Here is a 21,004-nt window from a genome sequence, read left to right as displayed (position 1 = left end):
GTCTGTCCCGTAACCGTTTGATAACGGACACTAGAGGCGCCCCTATCGTGTATCATATTTCAAACATTTAAATTAACAATTTTAATTCTTATTTAAATTAACAATATAAATTTTTATTATTCATGTGGCCAATAAATTATTATTTGGTCAATATAACAATATAAATAATTCAGTATATTTGTAATAGAAATTTATTATTTCAGGAGCTTATGTCTCTCGATGGGTCGCGAGTAGGGGTACGGTTCCTTTGACTTTATTGTTAGTACAGGGGTCTACGGTTTGGGGGGGTCACCACTTCTTCATTCGGAGGGGAAATCTTACCATTCAGACTTTAACAGAGCTGTAGAGCATATTGATAGGAACAAAAAAGTCAAAGGAACCGTGCCTCATGGAAATTTGTAAAGAATGCCCACTAGGGGGCATCCCAGGCTACTAGTGTATATATAATATACTTGTGGACCAAAACTTCATGACATCTTGCAATGTGGCCCAGAGAAACAAAAAGGTTGGACACCCCTGGTCTAGAGTCTAGACTCTAGGGCAGTGTTTCTCAACCTCTAACGAATTGTCACCCCCTTCAATAAAACCGTTATGTAGTATCGGCCCCTTCACTTCAAAATTCCAATGCCGAGGGCCAAGGCTTATGCCAAATTCATACTGCATCGAATAGACTAGTGACTAATATAATGTTATTTCTTTAATAATTGTTTGATATAACAAATAAAATATCTAATTATTCTTAATATAATGTTTTACTATATCACCCAGAAAATTGTTTTTTTGCCCCCAAAATATAAATTGTTACTAATCGCCCCCTCAACATGAAAAAATGCCCACACGGGAGAGATATCGCCCCCATTGAGAAACACTGCTCTAGGGCATTCCAAATCAAGGATTTATATATAACTGATTAAAGATAAGAATAATTTAAAATTCATATACAGGTATTATTGATATATATTGTTCTATGTATGTACATTAAATTGATAGTGGATAGAAACCATTAATAAATCTAATTTAATTATGGTAAAACACTCCATTTTAAATATCATACAAAGATGAATCAAAAAGTAAAGCTTGACCATAGAGTCTACGCAGTCAGTACAATGTGAAATATAGTGGCTACTTCAATACATATACACTGGGCAAGTTTGCAATGAATTATTTGTGTGATAATCCGAACTTTAACAAAAATTAATCATCGATGATGCCATACTTGCTCAACAATTGTTGTCTTCAGTTACCTGAGAAAATCTCCACTTACACTTTCCCGACAACGAAAGCAATGCATTCCCGTGATCTGCTGACCTCTTAGCTGGGCGATTTCGGACTGATATCAAAGTTGTCAGCCGGAGAGTCAATCGTCGCCTGTTCCCCCAGGAGTAAAGTCATCACAAAATTTCTCCAACTTTTACTTGTGTCAGTGCTCAATCCTACCCGACTGGATATCTCACCTACTCGCCCTTGGACACCGCCTACCATTGCACCTTTACAGATGAACTATCAGAGATTCAGAAACCTTACCAATGATCCTAAACGAGACTGTCACAACCTAATCACACAAAACCCTAATCCAAGATCATCACTCTGGGAACATCCTCTACAAAAGGTATTTATCGCCACACGCACCTCATGTGAACTCTCTCACATGTATTGTTAACGAGTTCGAATCAGGAAAAATGCATCTAAATATGCTCGCAACCCCGAGCATATTTAGATGCATTTTTTCCTGATTCGAATTCGTTAACAATACATGCATAAAATGTACATAATAATATAAAATTTCTTTTAATAATAAATGATTGTTAAGTAACCTAGTCTCTGCATGTGTCCCTTCCCACTGGCTACCTCACGGTTCCATCCCAAATCTGTTTATGTGACCTACTTTCTAATCTAACTGTCGTCATGGCTTCCAGGTCAATTGGGACCCGGTGGTGTCATTCCTGACAGGGCACCGACCCTCCAGGTCGGCAACTAATTTGAATTAGTTAGTACCATCTTTGTTCATAAATCTGTTTTAAAGATGGTAACTTCCTGTCAAGTTTCACTGTTATAGAAAGACAAGTCACAATCTGGTTTTGTAATTGGAAAGCATTAAGGCAGATAAAAATTTATCGGAAAATATTGGCACAATATGGCAAATTCTGTATGGCACAGAAAAATGTACTCAAATGAGTGAAGAGTTTAAATGTGGGAGAACAACTCTTTATGAAAAAGAACAATCAGACCTCCAATGTCACAGAAATTAATGATGCATTAATTAAAGAAAACAAATGAATTACTTGAGTGACATTGCATTATATGTGGGCTTTTGTTACAGATCATCCACAATAACTTTGACTGGCAAAAAATTGATACTGCATTTGTATTTTGCCATATCTGCCACTGAAATAATAAAGTGACCAAAATCTAAAGTTATTCCATATCCTCATACAGTCTCAAGTCTTGCTTTGTCAGATGCCATATGTTTGGACCACTAAAAGAAGTCTTGCATAGAAAAAGATTTACTAATGATGGTGCACATATGGCTTTGATCACAATCAAAAACATTCTCCACAGATGAGATCAAATGCAAATGAAGCCTTCTCACTGTATTTTGGAAAGGGAGGGATTATATTGGGAAATAATACAGGTATCATTTATCAAAATGATGTATAACAAATAATTAATGAATTTACTTTACTTTTTTATCTTCATATATTATGAAAAAGAGTGATCGAGTAAGTTACAAATGGACTTAGCAAAATTTTGTGCTGCCATTTCACAAAAGCAACTAGAACTCCTCACAAAAAGCATGTTGATGTTGCAAGACAACATGCATCTCAGGCCGCCATATGGACTACAGACTCTGAGAGAAACGAAATGGAAAGTCTTGGAGCATTCCCCCTATAGTCCTGACCTTGCTCCTAGCAATTTCCATTTGTTTGGCCTCCCTAAACATCTTTCAGGCAAACATTTTCCCAATGATGACACCGTAAAGAGAGAAGTCACTACTTAGCTCTGACAGCAGCCAAAAGAATTCTATGCTTCTGACTTTCAGGGACTCTTAAAAAGATGGGACAAGTGTCTAAATGTGGATGGGAATTATATTGAGAAATAAAGGTTGTTTTTTTATACCAATAATCAATTTAGTTCCATTTCATTCTCATTTTGAAACTTAATTAATGACATTTAACAGAACACACTCAGTGAATAATTAGATTATCAAAACACACTTTATGTTGCAGAGATAATTTTATAATCTAATATAATTTAATTAATGACACTCCTTTATATTATGTATAATCTACAGTCGACCCCCCTATAACACTGTTGATAATTCCGTTTTATATGAATTCCATGTTGTACGAGTCACTTAGATTTTACAAATACGTGTGCCAGGCTAGGGAATGGCTCACGTATTTGTAAAATCTAAGTGACTCATACAGCATGGAATTCATATAAAACGGAATTATCAACAGTGTTATAGGGGGTTGACTGTATTGTAATTACATATCACTTACTTATTCAGTCAGATAGGAATCAATCTTCTCTGTCATCTCAGGTACAGCTTTAAATAAATCTTGAACTAATCCTAAATCAGCAACCTGAAAGATGGGAGCCTCAGGATCTTTGTTGATGGCTACTATGGTCTTGGAGTCTTTCATTCCTGCCAAGTGCTGAATGGCACCAGATATTCCTACTGCTATGTATAATTCCTGTAGTAGTATTAAGAGCTTTAACAGTTTAGTTTGACAATTAATATAAAAAAAAAAAAAAATAAAACACTAACCGGAGCCACTATCTTTCCTGTCTGTCCAACTTGCATGTCATTAGGGACAAAACCAGCATCTACTGCAGCTCGAGAAGCACCAACGGCAGCCTTCAGTTTATCGGCTAGACGATAAAGAAGTTGAAAATTCTCTCCACTCTTCATTCCCCTTCCTAAAAATTAGTGAAACAACAGCTAGCATATTTTTTTTATTTTTCTTCAATGTTTTTTTATCCTCTTTTCTGACTCACCTCCAGAAATAACTCTTCGGGCACTAGTCAATTCAGGTCTTTCACTCTCTGTCAGCTGTTGACCATTATACTGAGATTTCTGGTTCTCTACCTGACTAACAGGAGCTGCAATATTTACAGTACACAATTTTAAACTTATTCTTATGTAATAATTAATTTCTTATTTATAACAACTTTTAAAAATTTAATATGATTTATATTTTATATTCTTTGCCATAGCCTTATAAACAGTTTTATTTTAAACATAAATTTACAGAATTAATATAACACTTATTCATATTCTCTAACATAATACATATTTATTCATGATAAATAAGGTCAAGCTACCATTAATTTCTCTTTTTGTTAATAATGTTTTAGTTACACTTGATTCAATACTGGAGTTGAATTTGCAGCCATAAATTGATGGTTAGGGAAGAAAATTAAAAATAAATGCCCAGAATTGCATATCTAGTAACAAAGACCTCTGTTAAATTTGGTCAACCTAGCAAATCCTGTACAATGGTTGGAGCATGTCAAGTAAACAACGTTACAATTTACAAATGAGTGGGGTAATAAAAGATCTGGCTAACCCTTGCCACTTAAATACAGATTTTATTTAATTTCAAACAATCTAAGTGAAAAAAAATATATATGAAATATGCATCTAATGGTGCCCTCTTTTCTCATAGCACTACCTCCATGCGTAAGAAACATTAGCAGCATCCTTTGTGTTAATTGTTACTGGGATATAATAAGGTTCTCGTGTGTTGATTATCCTTCTGTGATTCTGAGAGAGGTTGTTGATAATGAAATACTCAGAAAGTGACAAACTGGAAAGTTCTGCAGACCTCACTAACAAGAGATAGGTTTTTACCTATCTCTTGTTAGTGGGGTCTGCATAACCTAACTCTGAGGAAGATCTTAAATGATTATTTTGCTCTTTTCAGTTCAAAACTGAGACTAATAAATGTTGTTCAGCAATAGATTACTATTGAATCATTACTCATTGATAAAGCAAGCATAAATAAAAAAGCAAATCAACAAAATGTTGAGAGTGTATCATTGAGTTGTGTAAATTACTGGAAGCTTAATTCTATAACAGTAGAGTGCATCTGGGAAAGTTGAAATGGTTCAAATACTTCATTTTAATTTCAGGCGGTAGTTATCAATCCAAAGCACATGGTTCATTAGCTGCTAATATATCATGTGACAATATGATGATCCACAGTCTGCTTTGAATGAGTGACAGAACAAGTTTTTGATTATTTCATTGTTATCCTTTTATATATCAAGGTTTGTATAAACTTAATATGTTAACTGCACCATACATTATCATAGTTTTAGGCAGTCAAAATACTTTTATCCAATTATTTTCACTATTTTTGAAACACTTCATCAAAGTTGGGAAGATACTGGGCAGGAGATTTGAACCACCTGGTTTGGGGAAAGTTGACCTGTGAATCAACTCTCCCCATTTTTGCACAGAACGACCACCAAAGAGGCAAGCCAGTTGGTTCCAAGCCCAATAAATAGTGAGGATCGGTGTCAGAAAAGGCATCCATAAAAGTTCTATGTCAAAATCAAATGGAATAATGGAAAGAGAATATACAAGAGTTTAGGCATACCCTGCAAACAGCATTCAGTCACGTTATCCAAAAACTGCAAGAAATGAGCTTGGGCTACCAAACCAAAGACAGATTTGGCTAAAGAAGTTAGTCCAACAAAAGAAAAAGAGGAGGGTGTTTAATGTTAGAGTGGGAACATTAAATGTTGGGACAATGACTAGAAAGAGCAGAGAGTTAGTGGCCTTGATGAAATGAAATGAGAAGACAGAGGATCTTTTGCCTGCAGGAAACTAGGGGAAAGGAGGTAAAGTAAGGGAGCAGGGGGTGGCTATAAACTGTTCTCTGGAGAAGCAGATGAAAAAGGGACGAATGGAGTAGGTATTATAGTCGACAAGGAGTTAAAAAATGGTATTTGTGAGGTAATCAGAAGTATGACAGAATTATCAGTGTTAAGCTGGAGATAGGAGAAAGTTTTGTCACAATAGTATTCACATATGCACCCCAAACAGGATGCAGGGAAGAAGAAAAGATTAACTTCTAGGCAGAATTAGATAAAATGGTAATAAAAATACCATAGTGAGAAGTTGAACATTGGGAGTAATTTAAATGGACATGTAGAAAGATATAAATAAGTGCATGGTGGATGGAGTATTAACAAGAAAAATAGAAAGGGAGATAGAATAGTAGAATACACAGTGGTGTTTGACCTAGCAATAGTCAACACTTACTTCAAAACAGAGAATCAATTTATAACATACAAGAGTAGGGATAGAATAAGCCAGATTGACTACTTTATGTATTGAAGGAAATATCTTAAGGAAATGAGGAATTGCAAGCTGATTAACAAAGAAAGTGTAGCTGCACAACACAGATTGGTAGTAGTTGATTGGGTGTCTTGGAAGTGCTTGGAAAAATAAAGTTACTGGAAGATTTGCAGGAATGATGGAAGTTTTATAATCATATTATAAGAGAGTAATTATAGTCATATTAAAGTCATATAGTCATATTGCTGAAAACATCAGGAAAAGAGCCACCCTGTGGTAAAGAAGCTTGGTGGAGAAATGAGATGCAAGGTGTAATAAACCAAAGAAATGAAAAACAATAGGAAATGTCAGGTAACAGGGAATATAAAGAAACATTTAAAGTAGCATACAAAAAGACAAAGGGCTACAGCAATAGCAAAAGAAAAAAGCCTATGAGGAACTGGAAATAAAAGATGGGATAGGCAGCTGATAAGAATTGCAAAAGTGAGGACAAGGCATCAAAGAATTTCATATCAGTTAAAACAGATAAAAGAAGAGAATGGTAAAATGTTACAAGACTAATAGAAGATAAAGGAAAGATGGAAGAATTATTTTAGGAAGGTAATGAATGGAAAAAATCCCAGGGAACTATTGTGAGTATGGGGAGATAAATGAAGGAGTGGCAGCAGATAAAATCTTTTCCACCTCTTTCTGGTAAGCAAAAAGAGGTGGAAAAGATTTGGCCGAATGGCCAAGCGGCCAAGGTAGTAGCCTACTGCTCTGGGTGACCCAGGATCTGAATCCAGACGGGTCAAGGAATCCCCAGAAATTTTTCGGGGGTGGTCTGTTCAGATATGTTTGGCCCTGTCCCTCACCACCCAGTTGCCCCACTGTGGGCCTGGTCAAACCCATAATGGGCCTGCTAAAAGAGGCCCTCTTAGTGCCCACAGGGCACAAAGGGTTAAAAAAAAGAGGTGGAAAAGAGCACAGAAAAATGAAGAATAGAAAAGCAACAGGTGATCAGATTCCAGCTGAGGTATGGAGATGTTTGAGCAAAGAGGGTGTTGATATTGATGGGATATTATGAAAAAGCTGTGGTGGCAAGAGACAATACCAGGTAAGTGGAGGAAAAATATTTTAGTGCCAATTTACAAAGGAAAAAGAGATATGCAGGAATGTGGAAATTACTGATGTTGCACTCAGTGAAATCTTGGAGAAAACAGTGGAATGAAGGTTCAGAAAATAAAAGACAGCTATAGGTGAGGAACAGTTTGGTTTCATGCTGGGAAGAGGAACAACAGATGCAATCTTGCTCTAAAGCAGCTGATGGAAAGATACAGAGAAATGCAGGCAGAACTGCATAGTACTGGAGAAAGCATACAACAAAGTTCCTAAACAGGAGAATTGAGATGCATGAGGATAAAAGGAATACCAGAAAAGTATGTAAGACTTGTAAAAGAAACATATAAAGGAGCAATGACTCAAGTAAAGAGTAGTGTAGATTGTGTAACTATGTTCTTCACAAATTACTGAAGTAATTAATTAAATACAAACAAAACCTTTTATCCAGTAACAGAACTTCAACAAAAATTCTGAGGCAATCTTTAGTGAAGGCCGAAAACATTTGGAATTTTCGTTTTATTTGTATTTAGTGTAGATATGACAGAGATTCACAGTGAGAGTTGGACTACACCAGGGCTCAGCCCTTAGCCTGTTTCTGTTTGATTTGTTGACAGATGTATTGGTGGATGATGTGAAAATCATATTACCATGGATTATGCTGTTTGCATATGACAGTTTTAAGTTAGATTAGGGACTCTTAGCTTGGTTTCCAGTTAAATTATGATAGGTTAGGTTAAATTAGATTAGGGTTGTTAGCTTTAGTCATCTGGTTAGGTTTGTCCTAGGTTATGGTAGGTTAGTTTAGTTAGTGAGTAAGTTAACGTTTTAAAAAATAAATAAATAAAATAAACTAAAATAAAAAATAAAAATAAATTAAATTGGGGTCTTGCTCATTTGTCTTTTCTAGTTTGTTGTTGTGTTCGTTTGTTTTCACACTGTCTGTCTAGTTGTTAATAGTATTAAGGTTCGTGCTCGCATTCAGTTTTATTAGTATTAAGTAGATATAAGTCTTCCTACTAACAGCCACTTGGCACTAACTTCTACACTTAGCTATTCGTGGCAGCACTCAATTATTGGTGTTTGCTAAACTCAGGTTTTCTTTTAGACCCTTCGGGGGATTACAGCCTTGCAACCTAAAAACTGCAAGCCAACATCAAACATAGAGGGTACAGTAGCCATACATATGCCATTCAGAGAGATCCTACTTTCTCTACTGTGTATCTCCTCGCCCTCCTTTCCCGCCAGCTAAACACCTTGTGTATGGCCAATGTCTTTCATGCATGTATGTATGCATGTATGTATGTATGTAACATTGTGTTGTGTAAAAATTCCAAGATAAGGTAGAGAAACAGTTGGAGGAATGGAGAAAAAAAAAAGAAAATGGAGAAAAGTGCTGAAAGAGAGGAATAGAAATTAGCAGAACAAAACAGTATACATGGCATCTGGTGAAGGGGATAATAGTTATATACAATTCCAAGGTGAAAAGTTAATAATAGTTTCCAAATTTAAGTATCTTGGATCATATGTAGTAAGTGATGGAGGAATGAGTGCAGAAAATCCAGCATAGAGTTTAAAGTGAATGGCTGAACTGGAGAAAGACAAGTAGGGTGCTGTGCAATAAGAAAATAAGCTGCAAATTAAAAGGAAGGTTATACAAAACCGTGGTAAGACCTGTGATGATGTACAGTGCTGAGACATGGTCAATTACAAGAGCTCAAGAAAAGAAGATGAAGACAGCAGAGATGGATGTATGTTGTGATAAAAAAAAAGGACAGAATTAGAAATTATTACATATAAGGAACAGTCAAGGTGGATTAAACAAAACAACTGCCATAATTAATCAGACCATTTTATGCTATAATTAATAATTAGAAATTAAGTAATTTGATACTATAGGCAGACTTTAGGTGCCATCTCTTATCAAGGTGGATCCTATAAGTAAAAACATACAATAAAGTAGATTGAAATGGTTTGGATATGTGGAGAGAAGTGAGGACTATGTTGGAAAGAGAATTGAAAGGTTGGAATTGATAGGGAGGAGGAAGCAGGGAACACCGAAGCTGAGATGGAGACACAAGATGAAGAGGATTTAAGAGAGAGAGGATGGAGAAGAAAGAAGCAGAGAAGACAGATTAAAGATAGGAATACTGATCCCATATAAACATGGGAAAAGCTAAGACAAAATAAGAATTTATTAGTAATTTAAATTAAATTTTAACTATTGGCTGAAAATTTTATTAAACTGAAAACTATGATTTTGATTATAAAATTTGAAGCATCTAAATAAAACAGTTAAATAAAACTTTTAATATTTTATGCTTATTACATTAAATGACCATATTTCTTTACCTGGTTCTACTGTTCCACCACCACTTGATATTTCTGAAGCTTCAAAACAAGTTGCCCGAATAGTTAGGACCTTTACTGGGTCTTTGGCTTTTAGTGTCTGAATGGCATTACCTATAAACAATATTTCTCATCTAATATTAAAGTCCATTAAAAGCATTTTTAAAAATTTACTATAATCATTTAAATGTATTTTCTTAGCATACGGTTGCTGTTGAGAACAAATCACACAGGAATGTTTTTAGTGGAAAAAGGACGGTTTATTGATAGGAAAGGATATGCATTTCAGACTTAATGCCCCTCTTCAGTCCTGAGATTATAGTGACAGGGATACAGGGAATACTCACATCTTTTCAACTTCTCCTATCTGTCTATGTTCTTTGTACATTTCATTGGAATTATTTTTCAGCCTACAGCACACGTTATACTGTATATAAGTCTCCCCTTTTCTCACCTACGTCTTCTCATGAGTCGTGTTATCCTAACTGTCACTATAATCTCAGGACTGAAGTGGGGTATTAAGCCCAAAATGCATATCCTTTCCTATCAATAAACTGATCTTTTTCCACTAAAAGTATTCCTGTGTGATTTGTTCTCAATGGCAACCTTATGCTAAGAAAATACATATAGTAAAGAGAATAGTAAGTGACCAAGATAATCATTTAAAGTTTACCTGCGTAAATAGTTCTAACGAAAAGGTCTGGCTCCCGAATTTCAATAACATCTGAAATTGGAGAGACGTCTAATTTTGCTGCTACCCGTGGTAGGATGTTCTGTCAAATAATAAAAGATATTTAAAAGAAACTTAACTTTAGAAAGAAAAACTCATTAGTCAATATTGTAAAACAATTGTGTAAATAGAATAAAATTTCTTATTACTAATACTAAAGAAGAAAAAAGAAAATCAAATCACTTTTCCAAAAGCATTGGCCCCAGCTAAAATATGAGTAAAATTCAGTTTTCCTTGAATCTGTAAAATTAAGGGTGTCAGCTGTTCTAAAAGAGAAACAATACATACATTATAACAATGACATTTTTAGAAATCTTTAAAGTTTAACTTTATAAATATAGTACATCTTTAATTTTACACTTATTTTTATTTTATTCTTACAAATTTTAAAGAAAGTATTATTGATGACAAAAACTGCCTACCTCAAAGAAAAAAATACCCTTAATGAAATATATTAAAACCATAAAAAAACAAAATACAGTTATTGTGACATCATCACAATGCTGCGATACAGTATTTAATCATATTTTTAATTTATTTCATTTAAAATATATGATCTGAATCTCAAATTATTAGTGTCTTGCCATTCATCTATGTAACTCAGTTCCAGGAAAATTTTTCAATCTAAATCACATGTCTTCCAGTACATACTGGAAGTTCATATACAGTTAAACAGGGCCTCCTGCTCCTAAACATTCCATATTTGGTCTTGATTTTCATCTATCTATAACACCATTCTTAAAATTAAGGAATGACAGACAGTCAACAAACAAGTGACAGTGGGAATTTATAGGTCTACGATTTTTTCAAACAACAGATTAACATTTATACAATAATCATTTACATACAGCTTTGTATTTATCCTAATTTTAAAAAAACTCTATGCAATAAAGTATATCTCAATATAAATTCTATAAAAATTGAATATTTGAAAAAATTATAATCTAATCCAAGTCACATTATTTAGATCATAATACAGATTTTTCTTTTAAAAATATAAACATGGAGGTAAAATTCCACTAAATCATCTGTAAATAAAAAGTATGTTTTATTCAACTTGTTTATTTGGTCAATAGAGAGGAGTATCTATTACCACACAGTAATTCCATAATCTATTGTTAACACTTAAAAATTCACAAAAAATTTACAAAAGACAATTTCTTAAAAATGTCTTCACATTTTGTCCTTTTTTACACCAAAGAAACATAACAGTGTTATTAACAATTTCATTAATACATTATCATCTAATAATTTAATATCTAAGAAACTCAGACAATTCTAATCCATTAGATATTCCCAGAAACAAAATTTTTGTGTATTAACAAAATCTTTATATTTTAATATAAATCATTCTGACTTTCAGACAAAATTGTACAAAAAGACCAGCAATATATAATGGTTTTATTAAGCTATTAATAAAACATCAATCAAGTTTATTCAGAATTCAATAATAAATAATCATTTACTTTATTTACCTGGAAGAAGTCCTTCATATATACTATTTTCTGCCACTAATACTTTCTTTACTCCATTAACTTTAGCAATTTCATTTGCAATCTGTAAAAAATTTATTTAATTTTTTAAATTAAAGTTAATCTAAGTTAATGAATTTATAAAAAAATTACTGTAATTAAATTTTAATTTTGGTTGTTTGATAAGGACTTTCACATGTGATTATTATTTTCCTTTAAAGAAACTGCATGATGATTTTTCCTTTGCAATTCTCTATGGGAGAGAATTGTGAAAGAAAAATTTAATATGACCAATAACATTAGCATCAGTTATTGTAGTAATTTTGCTAGTGCCATGATATGATAACATAATTTTAATCCTAATCTAGTTCACTAATTATTCATTCATCAAAAGCACAGCAATCAAACTTAGTAATAATAAATGTGTTAAGTGAGAAAAAATTATTAGTAAGTATCTGATTATGCAGCCCAAGCACATTCTTAGTATTGATCACATTAACATATTTAAATTGTGTATATATGTACCAATAGTCTGCTCTAATCATTCATTTTCTCTCATTTTTATAATAAAAGACACTTACCTTGCAATATACAGATTCCAGAAATGTATCTACATATTAACCAACTTATTAAATATTTTATTATATTAAGAATAATTTCATCTATAAAACTACTAAAAATTAATATTTTAACCTACATTCAAATTAAATAATAGGGTGACAACAAAGTTCTGAGACAACTTAAAATATATACTTTTCAAAGATATGACATTGAATACAGAAAAGTATAACCACAAATTCTTACAACACACAATACAAGAAACAATGTTAACAACTGTTACTCAAAATAACCTCCACAATGCCTTGATACAAAGACAGATACTTGTTTACAGGTGGTGAAACCTTCTTGACAGATATTTTGTCTCATTCAAGGATTGGAGCAGTCCTCAGGGAATCCAAGTTTTGGTGTGAGGTAACACAGACTTTGCTCTCCAATACTGACCACATGCTGTAGGATTGAAGTCCAGAATATGATGGCATTCTGTCCATGGAATAAAGTAAATTCCATGATTATCAAACCAGACCTGGATTTCTGCCTGCCTAAGAGCCAGTATACTGTCTTGCTGGAATATCCATTTTTGGTTGTCAAAGTGAGACTTGAAAAACTAGCAAAGTTTTTGTCTGCTGCATACATTCCACCCTACCAAATACCATCACTTGTTGAGTGTTGTATGTTTGTGATAAATTTTGAAATATCTGAATGTATTTACTCCAAATTCTGTCATTTTGATGATTGTACAATTGTTCAATCAACAATATCGTCCTATTTTCTAGATGGATTCATGATTTACACCAAGCTGAAGAGCAATTTTTTTGAATATTCACTGTTGGATTTCATCTTACATGATTTCTGATGATGCTAATAATTCATGGTCTTCCACTTCTCAGGAGTCCTTGAATGTGGCCTTCACCTTGTATCAGCTGTAAACTGGAAGTAATTTAGTTTTATTAACAGCCATCAACATCCGTTGTAAATAATAGACTTATTATACACAGAATAGGAAATATAGCCCAATTAGGAAATTATAATTAGTTTAAATTATAAACCAATAAACATTGATGATTTCCTAATCAGGCTATATTTCCTATTCTGTGTATAATACGTCTATTACTTATAACAAATGTTGATGACCATTAAAAACTAATAGACAACAACCAGATATGAAGCAAATTCAGGAAGTAATTTAACAATGCTAGATGGTGAATTTCATGCATTAAGCAAATTGATTTCCACACTATGTCAATGCATTCAAGAATAAATTATAATCAACAATTTAGTGTTCAAAAGAATGTTCATTAATACAAAACTATTTAAAATTTAAAAAGCTATGTTCACAAAGTAAACTGAAAGTAAATAGTTGTCTCAAAACTTTTTTTATCACCCTGTATTTAAACTTTCAATTATTTACTTACTGAAGAAACTTTGGTTCCAACAACAAGACATGTTACTTCATTTGATATTTTCTTTGCTGCAGTTATTGCATTAAGAGTGGTGGGAACTAATTTTTCATTATTAGACTCTGCTATAACTAGTGTAGAATTGAAACGACCAAACAAATAAGAAATCCTCTGAAAGATGTAAAATATTTTCATTACTACTTATAATAAAAGTTTTTTTCTATATTTTTAATATTTAATATTACCTTAGTTATAAATATACCAGTAGTTTTGTGCATATAACCTACAGTAGTATATCATCTACACTGGCATTTAACCCTGTAAGAAATTGCCAGAAAGGAAACAAATCCATGGCTTTACCTATATCACTGTATACTATAGTGATGGGATAATTAATTGAAATCAGAAAAACTGGACATTTTCCAATAATTAGAATTTGCATTATATTAATTTCTGATTCTTAAAATGATTCTTCCACATTTAATAAGAAAATGAATTATTTGTTTCAGAATTTTTAAAATTACAATATTAACAAATGAAGTATTAGTTTATTGAAAACTATCAACTTCGTCAACATGAAGTTGACAAAGCAGAAAGTGTATATAACACCCCATACACGAGGCAATGTCTGTCGTGGGAGACTTTTCTTTCGTGTGTCTCAGTGATGAGAGATTGCACTTGGTCGGTACTAACTGTCCCCATTTCAGGGGAGATGGAGTGACATTAGGGTTACTATCTGGCTGGCATTAGGTCGGCTTGACTGGCAATTTCAAATCAAGGCCAGCAGTCAGCAAAGCAGTTTAAAATATAAACAAAATTATATTTTAACTGAGAAAATACTAAATATTAAAAATAATTTTATGTAATATATTTACTTATAATGATAAAACAGCTTTCTCATTATAATTATGAAAGTTATTGTTATGATTCACAGATGATGCTGTAATACATTAAATTTTCAAATGCAATTTGTGTGATTCCAATTAAAAATACTTGTTTGTGCTAAGTTTACTGCCATCTTGAGTTTTAAAAATTTATTTTTTATGATGAGTCGGTCTAGACATTTGTGGCTCAAGTAAATTCCAAAATTGTTTAGCTCATGATGATGATATTTGTTCACAGCTTGTTGCATCACTTGCCAAACCTCATTTAGTGTTAAAAAATGATGGAATTAAAGCATTTGCAAGAAATGAATAAGAAGTGCATCTTCTCATTTAGCTCCCTCTTCCATGGTCATCTAATTGGTCAATGAAGCAATTTCCAAAGATGGTGACCCTAGATGACAATGGGATAGTTCAAGTAAAAAGCAATTAGCCTTAATTTTGTTAGGAGTAATGTTGTAATATTAACTTTATCTGAAATAGAATTACAACTTTATTTTGTAGTACACAATAAAAGCATGCATATCCACATATAAATGGATAATTTTCAAGTTTCTTTTGAAAGATTGATTCTAGATTTCCCAATCATTTTACATTCTTAAGTTTGATGTTTATTAATTAATGAATGTGCACATATAGGAATACATTGACACACTCAAATAAAACTCAACAGTTAAACTGCAGAGTGAAACAATACAAAACAACAAATAAATTATTCACAAACAATATAACACTTTTCTAGAGACAACTACAAAACGATCACAGCACAATGACAAACCAACAAAAAACAATTCACAGACTATTGGTCTTCTCTTTCGTTCAATCCAGTCACACAAAAGAATTTAACAAGCTGTATCATAGAAGAAGAAAACATGCATGCTTTCTTCTATGACAGTAATCATTCCACATTAGAATATGCATACATGACATTCAACATGCAGTACATAAAACACACAATTGGAAAACATTTACAATTTTTCATAGAAGAAAAATTTGTATCTCTGCATGTGTGATTAGGAACAAGCCAAACATTTTACACAATAAACAATCCACAAGACATTTCTATTATCCTACAGCTAGTACATACGTAAAGCAGCACAAAAACATTCACACGGCATATATTGATTATGGAAAAGCATTTGACAGTGATCCAAAAACTTAGATGCTGCATACACTATGCATCTATAAAATTCATCCCAACTCATTAGTTTCCTTGGTTTTACCAAGTTACACTGGAGAAAAACATTACATCTTAATCGCCACAACACTCACGTAAAAACAAATCAAATATACATCAAGCAAGGAATTTTTCAAGGAGATTCCATGAGTCCTCTTTGATTCTGCTGCCCAATTAACCCTTTATCTAACATATTAAACAAAACACAATAAGGTTACAATATGAGACACAACAAAACACCACTGTTCACATTATGACACCTCAAGTATATCAATGATATCAAACTTTACATATCCATGCAGAAACAGCTTCATTATCTCTTACAAACTACAAATGTACTCAAATGATATACAAATGGAGTTTGGTCTAGACCAGGGGTCACCAAACTTTTTTCACAGTGGGCCACATAACTGAGGGAATGACGAGAGTGGGCCGCATAACCATTTTGGTCAATACAGTACACTGAATACACAAAAAATAAAGACAACTGACATATTTATTTATCAATATACAACACTAGCTTACCCATCGCGCATTGCTGCGATCTCATAAGAAAGGAAATTCAAGCAAACTCGTTATGATAAATTAAATTTTCATTTTATCATTTTTATTGAAACTTATTATATTGTTATTATTATTATTCATTTTCATCGGGAAAACATTTCAAAGTGTCGTTTCAATTCTATTTATTTATTGGAGTGCTTGTGGATACACGATATTTTTTGTTTTTTCGTCTGGTGCGTACACAAATAAATCAGAAGGTTTTCCGACGCGTGAGCCGGCCACATACAGTTGTTCANGATGGATGTATGTTGTGATAAAAAAAAAGGACAGAATTAGAAATTATTACATATAAGGAACAGTCAAGGTGGATTAAACAAAACAACTGCCATAATTAATCAGACCATTTTATGCTATAATTAATAATTAGAAATTAAGTAATTTGATACTATAGGCAGACTTTAGGTGCCATCTCTTATCAAGGTGGATCCTATAAGTAAAAACATACAATAAAGTAGATTGAAATGGTTTGGATATGTGGAGAGAAGTGAGGACTATGTTGGAAAGAGAATTGAAAGGTTGGAATTGATAGGGAGGAGGAAGCAGGGAACACCGAAGCTGAGATGGAGACACAAGATGAAGAGGATTTAAGAGAGAGAGGATGGAGAAGAAAGAAGCAGAGAAGACAGATTAAAGATAGGAATACTGATCCCATATAAACATGGGAAAAGCTAAGACAAAATAAGAATTTATTAGTAATTTAAATTAAATTTTAACTATTGGCTGAAAATTTTATTAAACTGAAAACTATGATTTTGATTATAAAATTTGAAGCATCTAAATAAAACAGTTAAATAAAACTTTTAATATTTTATGCTTATTACATTAAATGACCATATTTCTTTACCTGGTTCTACTGTTCCACCACCACTTGATATTTCTGAAGCTTCAAAACAAGTTGCCCGAATAGTTAGGACCTTTACTGGGTCTTTGGCTTTTAGTGTCTGAATGGCATTACCTATAAACAATATTTCTCATCTAATATTAAAGTCCATTAAAAGCATTTTTAAAAATTTACTATAATCATTTAAATGTATTTTCTTAGCATACGGTTGCTGTTGAGAACAAATCACACAGGAATGTTTTTAGTGGAAAAAGGACGGTTTATTGATAGGAAAGGATATGCATTTCAGACTTAATGCCCCTCTTCAGTCCTGAGATTATAGTGACAGGGATACAGGGAATACTCACATCTTTTCAACTTCTCCTATCTGTCTATGTTCTTTGTACATTTCATTGGAATTATTTTTCAGCCTACAGCACACGTTATACTGTATATAAGTCTCCCCTTTTCTCACCTACGTCTTCTCATGAGTCGTGTTATCCTAACTGTCACTATAATCTCAGGACTGAAGTGGGGTATTAAGCCCAAAATGCATATCCTTTCCTATCAATAAACTGATCTTTTTCCACTAAAAGTATTCCTGTGTGATTTGTTCTCAATGGCAACCTTATGCTAAGAAAATACATATAGTAAAGAGAATAGTAAGTGACCAAGATAATCATTTAAAGTTTACCTGCGTAAATAGTTCTAACGAAAAGGTCTGGCTCCCGAATTTCAATAACATCTGAAATTGGAGAGACGTCTAATTTTGCTGCTACCCGTGGTAGGATGTTCTGTCAAATAATAAAAGATATTTAAAAGAAACTTAACTTTAGAAAGAAAAACTCATTAGTCAATATTGTAAAACAATTGTGTAAATAGAATAAAATTTCTTATTACTAATACTAAAGAAGAAAAAAGAAAATCAAATCACTTTTCCAAAAGCATTGGCCCCAGCTAAAATATGAGTAAAATTCAGTTTTCCTTGAATCTGTAAAATTAAGGGTGTCAGCTGTTCTAAAAGAGAAACAATACATACATTATAACAATGACATTTTTAGAAATCTTTAAAGTTTAACTTTATAAATATAGTACATCTTTAATTTTACACTTATTTTTATTTTATTCTTACAAATTTTAAAGAAAGTATTATTGATGACAAAAACTGCCTACCTCAAAGAAAAAAATACCCTTAATGAAATATATTAAAACCATAAAAAAACAAAATACAGTTATTGTGACATCATCACAATGCTGCGATACAGTATTTAATCATATTTTTAATTTATTTCATTTAAAATATATGATCTGAATCTCAAATTATTAGTGTCTTGCCATTCATCTATGTAACTCAGTTCCAGGAAAATTTTTCAATCTAAATCACATGTCTTCCAGTACATACTGGAAGTTCATATACAGTTAAACAGGGCCTCCTGCTCCTAAACATTCCATATTTGGTCTTGATTTTCATCTATCTATAACACCATTCTTAAAATTAAGGAATGACAGACAGTCAACAAACAAGTGACAGTGGGAATTTATAGGTCTACGATTTTTTCAAACAACAGATTAACATTTATACAATAATCATTTACATACAGCTTTGTATTTATCCTAATTTTAAAAAAACTCTATGCAATAAAGTATATCTCAATATAAATTCTATAAAAATTGAATATTTGAAAAAATTATAATCTAATCCAAGTCACATTATTTAGATCATAATACAGATTTTTCTTTTAAAAATATAAACATGGAGGTAAAATTCCACTAAATCATCTGTAAATAAAAAGTATGTTTTATTCAACTTGTTTATTTGGTCAATAGAGAGGAGTATCTATTACCACACAGTAATTCCATAATCTATTGTTAACACTTAAAAATTCACAAAAAATTTACAAAAGACAATTTCTTAAAAATGTCTTCACATTTTGTCCTTTTTTACACCAAAGAAACATAACAGTGTTATTAACAATTTCATTAATACATTATCATCTAATAATTTAATATCTAAGAAACTCAGACAATTCTAATCCATTAGATATTCCCAGAAACAAAATTTTTGTGTATTAACAAAATCTTTATATTTTAATATAAATCATTCTGACTTTCAGACACAATTGTACAAAAAGACCAGCAATATATAATGGTTTTATTAAGCTATTAATAAAACATCAATCAAGTTTATTCAGAATTCAATAATAAATAATCATTTACTTTATTTACCTGGAAGAAGTCCTTCATATATACTATTTTCTGCCACTAATACTTTCTTTACTCCATTAACTTTAGCAATTTCATTTGCAATCTGTAAAAAATTTATTTAATTTTTTAAATTAAAGTTAATCTAAGTTAATGAATTTATAAAAAAATTACTGTAATTAAATTTTAATTTTGGTTGTTTGATAAGGACTTTCACATGTGATTATTATTTTCCTTTAAAGAAACTGCATGATGATTTTTCCTTTGCAATTCTCTATGGGAGAGAATTGTGAAAGAAAAATTTAATATGACCAATAACATTAGCATCAGTTATTGTAGTAATTTTGCTAGTGCCATGATATGATAACATAATTTTAATCCTAATCTAGTTCACTAATTATTCATTCATCAAAAGCACAGCAATCAAACTTAGTAATAATAAATGTGTTAAGTGAGAAAAAATTATTAGTAAGTATCTGATTATGCAGCCCAAGCACATTCTTAGTATTGATCACATTAACATATTTAAATTGTGTATATATGTACCAATAGTCTGCTCTAATCATTCATTTTCTCTCATTTTTATAATAAAAGACACTTACCTTGCAATATACAGATTCCAGAAATGTATCTACATATTAACCAACTTATTAANTACTAGCTTACCCGTCGCGCATTGCTGCGATCTCAGAAGAGATGAAATTCAAGCAAACTCGTTATAATAAAATTAAATTTTCATTTTATCATTTTTATTGAAATATATTATTATTATTCGTTTTCATCGGGAAAACATTTCAAAGTGTCGTTTCAATTCTATTTATTTATTGGAGTGCTCGTGGATACACGATATTTTTTGTTTTTTCGTCTGGTGCGTACACGAATAATTCGGAAGGTTTTCCGACGCGTGAGCTGGCCACATACAGTTGTCCATGCGAGAAGCACGGATTCTCCAAATTTAGCCCACACACTTGCAGCGATTGTCAAAAGCGCGATATTCCCCATTTATATATATATTTTTAAATCCTTTATAATTTTAATTATTTAATTGCTCCTTCCTCTCTTCCTTGGCATGTTGGGAAATTTCTGATAGTTAGATAATAAACCGTTTTATTGTAATTTGTCTTTTTAAATTATTTCGAGTCGATATTAAAATTTGAAAAAGGGCGATACCTAGATCGGTAAAATAGGCGAATTTCTTCCTACAACTTCGGTCGTTGTTCGGGGTACAGTTAAGATTTTAACGAAGTTCGAGCGAAAACATAATTAGCAAAAAAAGTCGAAATAAAGTGATTAAACAAAAATTATTACAAATATCGTAAATAACAGTTCACAAATGCATATATAGAGATATTTTTTGAAGGGGGAAATGGTCTTCACAATTTGAAATTGATCGAACACACTGTGCGCGAATGCTCGTGTAAACGCGCGCCATCTATCGTA

The 21,004-nt window shown here is 32.2% G+C and overlaps 1 protein-coding gene and 1 long non-coding RNA gene across 2 annotated transcripts in view; both read right to left on the bottom strand.

Moving 5' to 3' along the window:
- Positions 1-21,004, bottom strand: part of LOC111630818 (electron transfer flavoprotein subunit alpha, mitochondrial-like) — a 33,078-nt gene that overhangs the window by 4,578 nt on the left and 7,496 nt on the right. Inside the window, exons 2-9 of the mRNA XM_023374976.1 lie at positions 13,936-14,091; positions 11,966-12,047; positions 10,674-10,756; positions 10,434-10,533; positions 9,764-9,874; positions 4,003-4,107; positions 3,773-3,924; positions 3,504-3,698 (exon numbers count right to left, since the gene is read on the bottom strand). Of these exons, the coding sequence (XP_023230744.1) occupies positions 3,504-3,698; positions 3,773-3,924; positions 4,003-4,107; positions 9,764-9,874; positions 10,434-10,533; positions 10,674-10,756; positions 11,966-12,047; positions 13,936-14,091 (984 nt within the window). The remainder of the gene's footprint in view (positions 1-3,503; positions 3,699-3,772; positions 3,925-4,002; positions 4,108-9,763; positions 9,875-10,433; positions 10,534-10,673; positions 10,757-11,965; positions 12,048-13,935; positions 14,092-21,004) is intronic.
- Positions 17,354-19,702, bottom strand: LOC111630819. Its single transcript, XR_002757589.1, has 4 exons — positions 19,589-19,702; positions 18,297-18,379; positions 18,057-18,156; positions 17,354-17,497 (listed from the first exon to the last, which is right to left on the bottom strand). It is a non-coding gene; the product is annotated as an uncharacterized LOC111630819 (long non-coding RNA).

This window comes from Centruroides sculpturatus, unplaced genomic scaffold (assembly GCF_000671375.1).
Source record: "Centruroides sculpturatus isolate CEXI.00-Female unplaced genomic scaffold, Cexi_2.0 scaffold6, whole genome shotgun sequence".
Taxonomy (NCBI): domain Eukaryota; kingdom Metazoa; phylum Arthropoda; class Arachnida; order Scorpiones; family Buthidae; genus Centruroides; species Centruroides sculpturatus.
The sequence above is the reverse complement of the archived record's forward strand: the minus strand, read 5'-3'. Positions and strand labels throughout refer to the sequence as shown.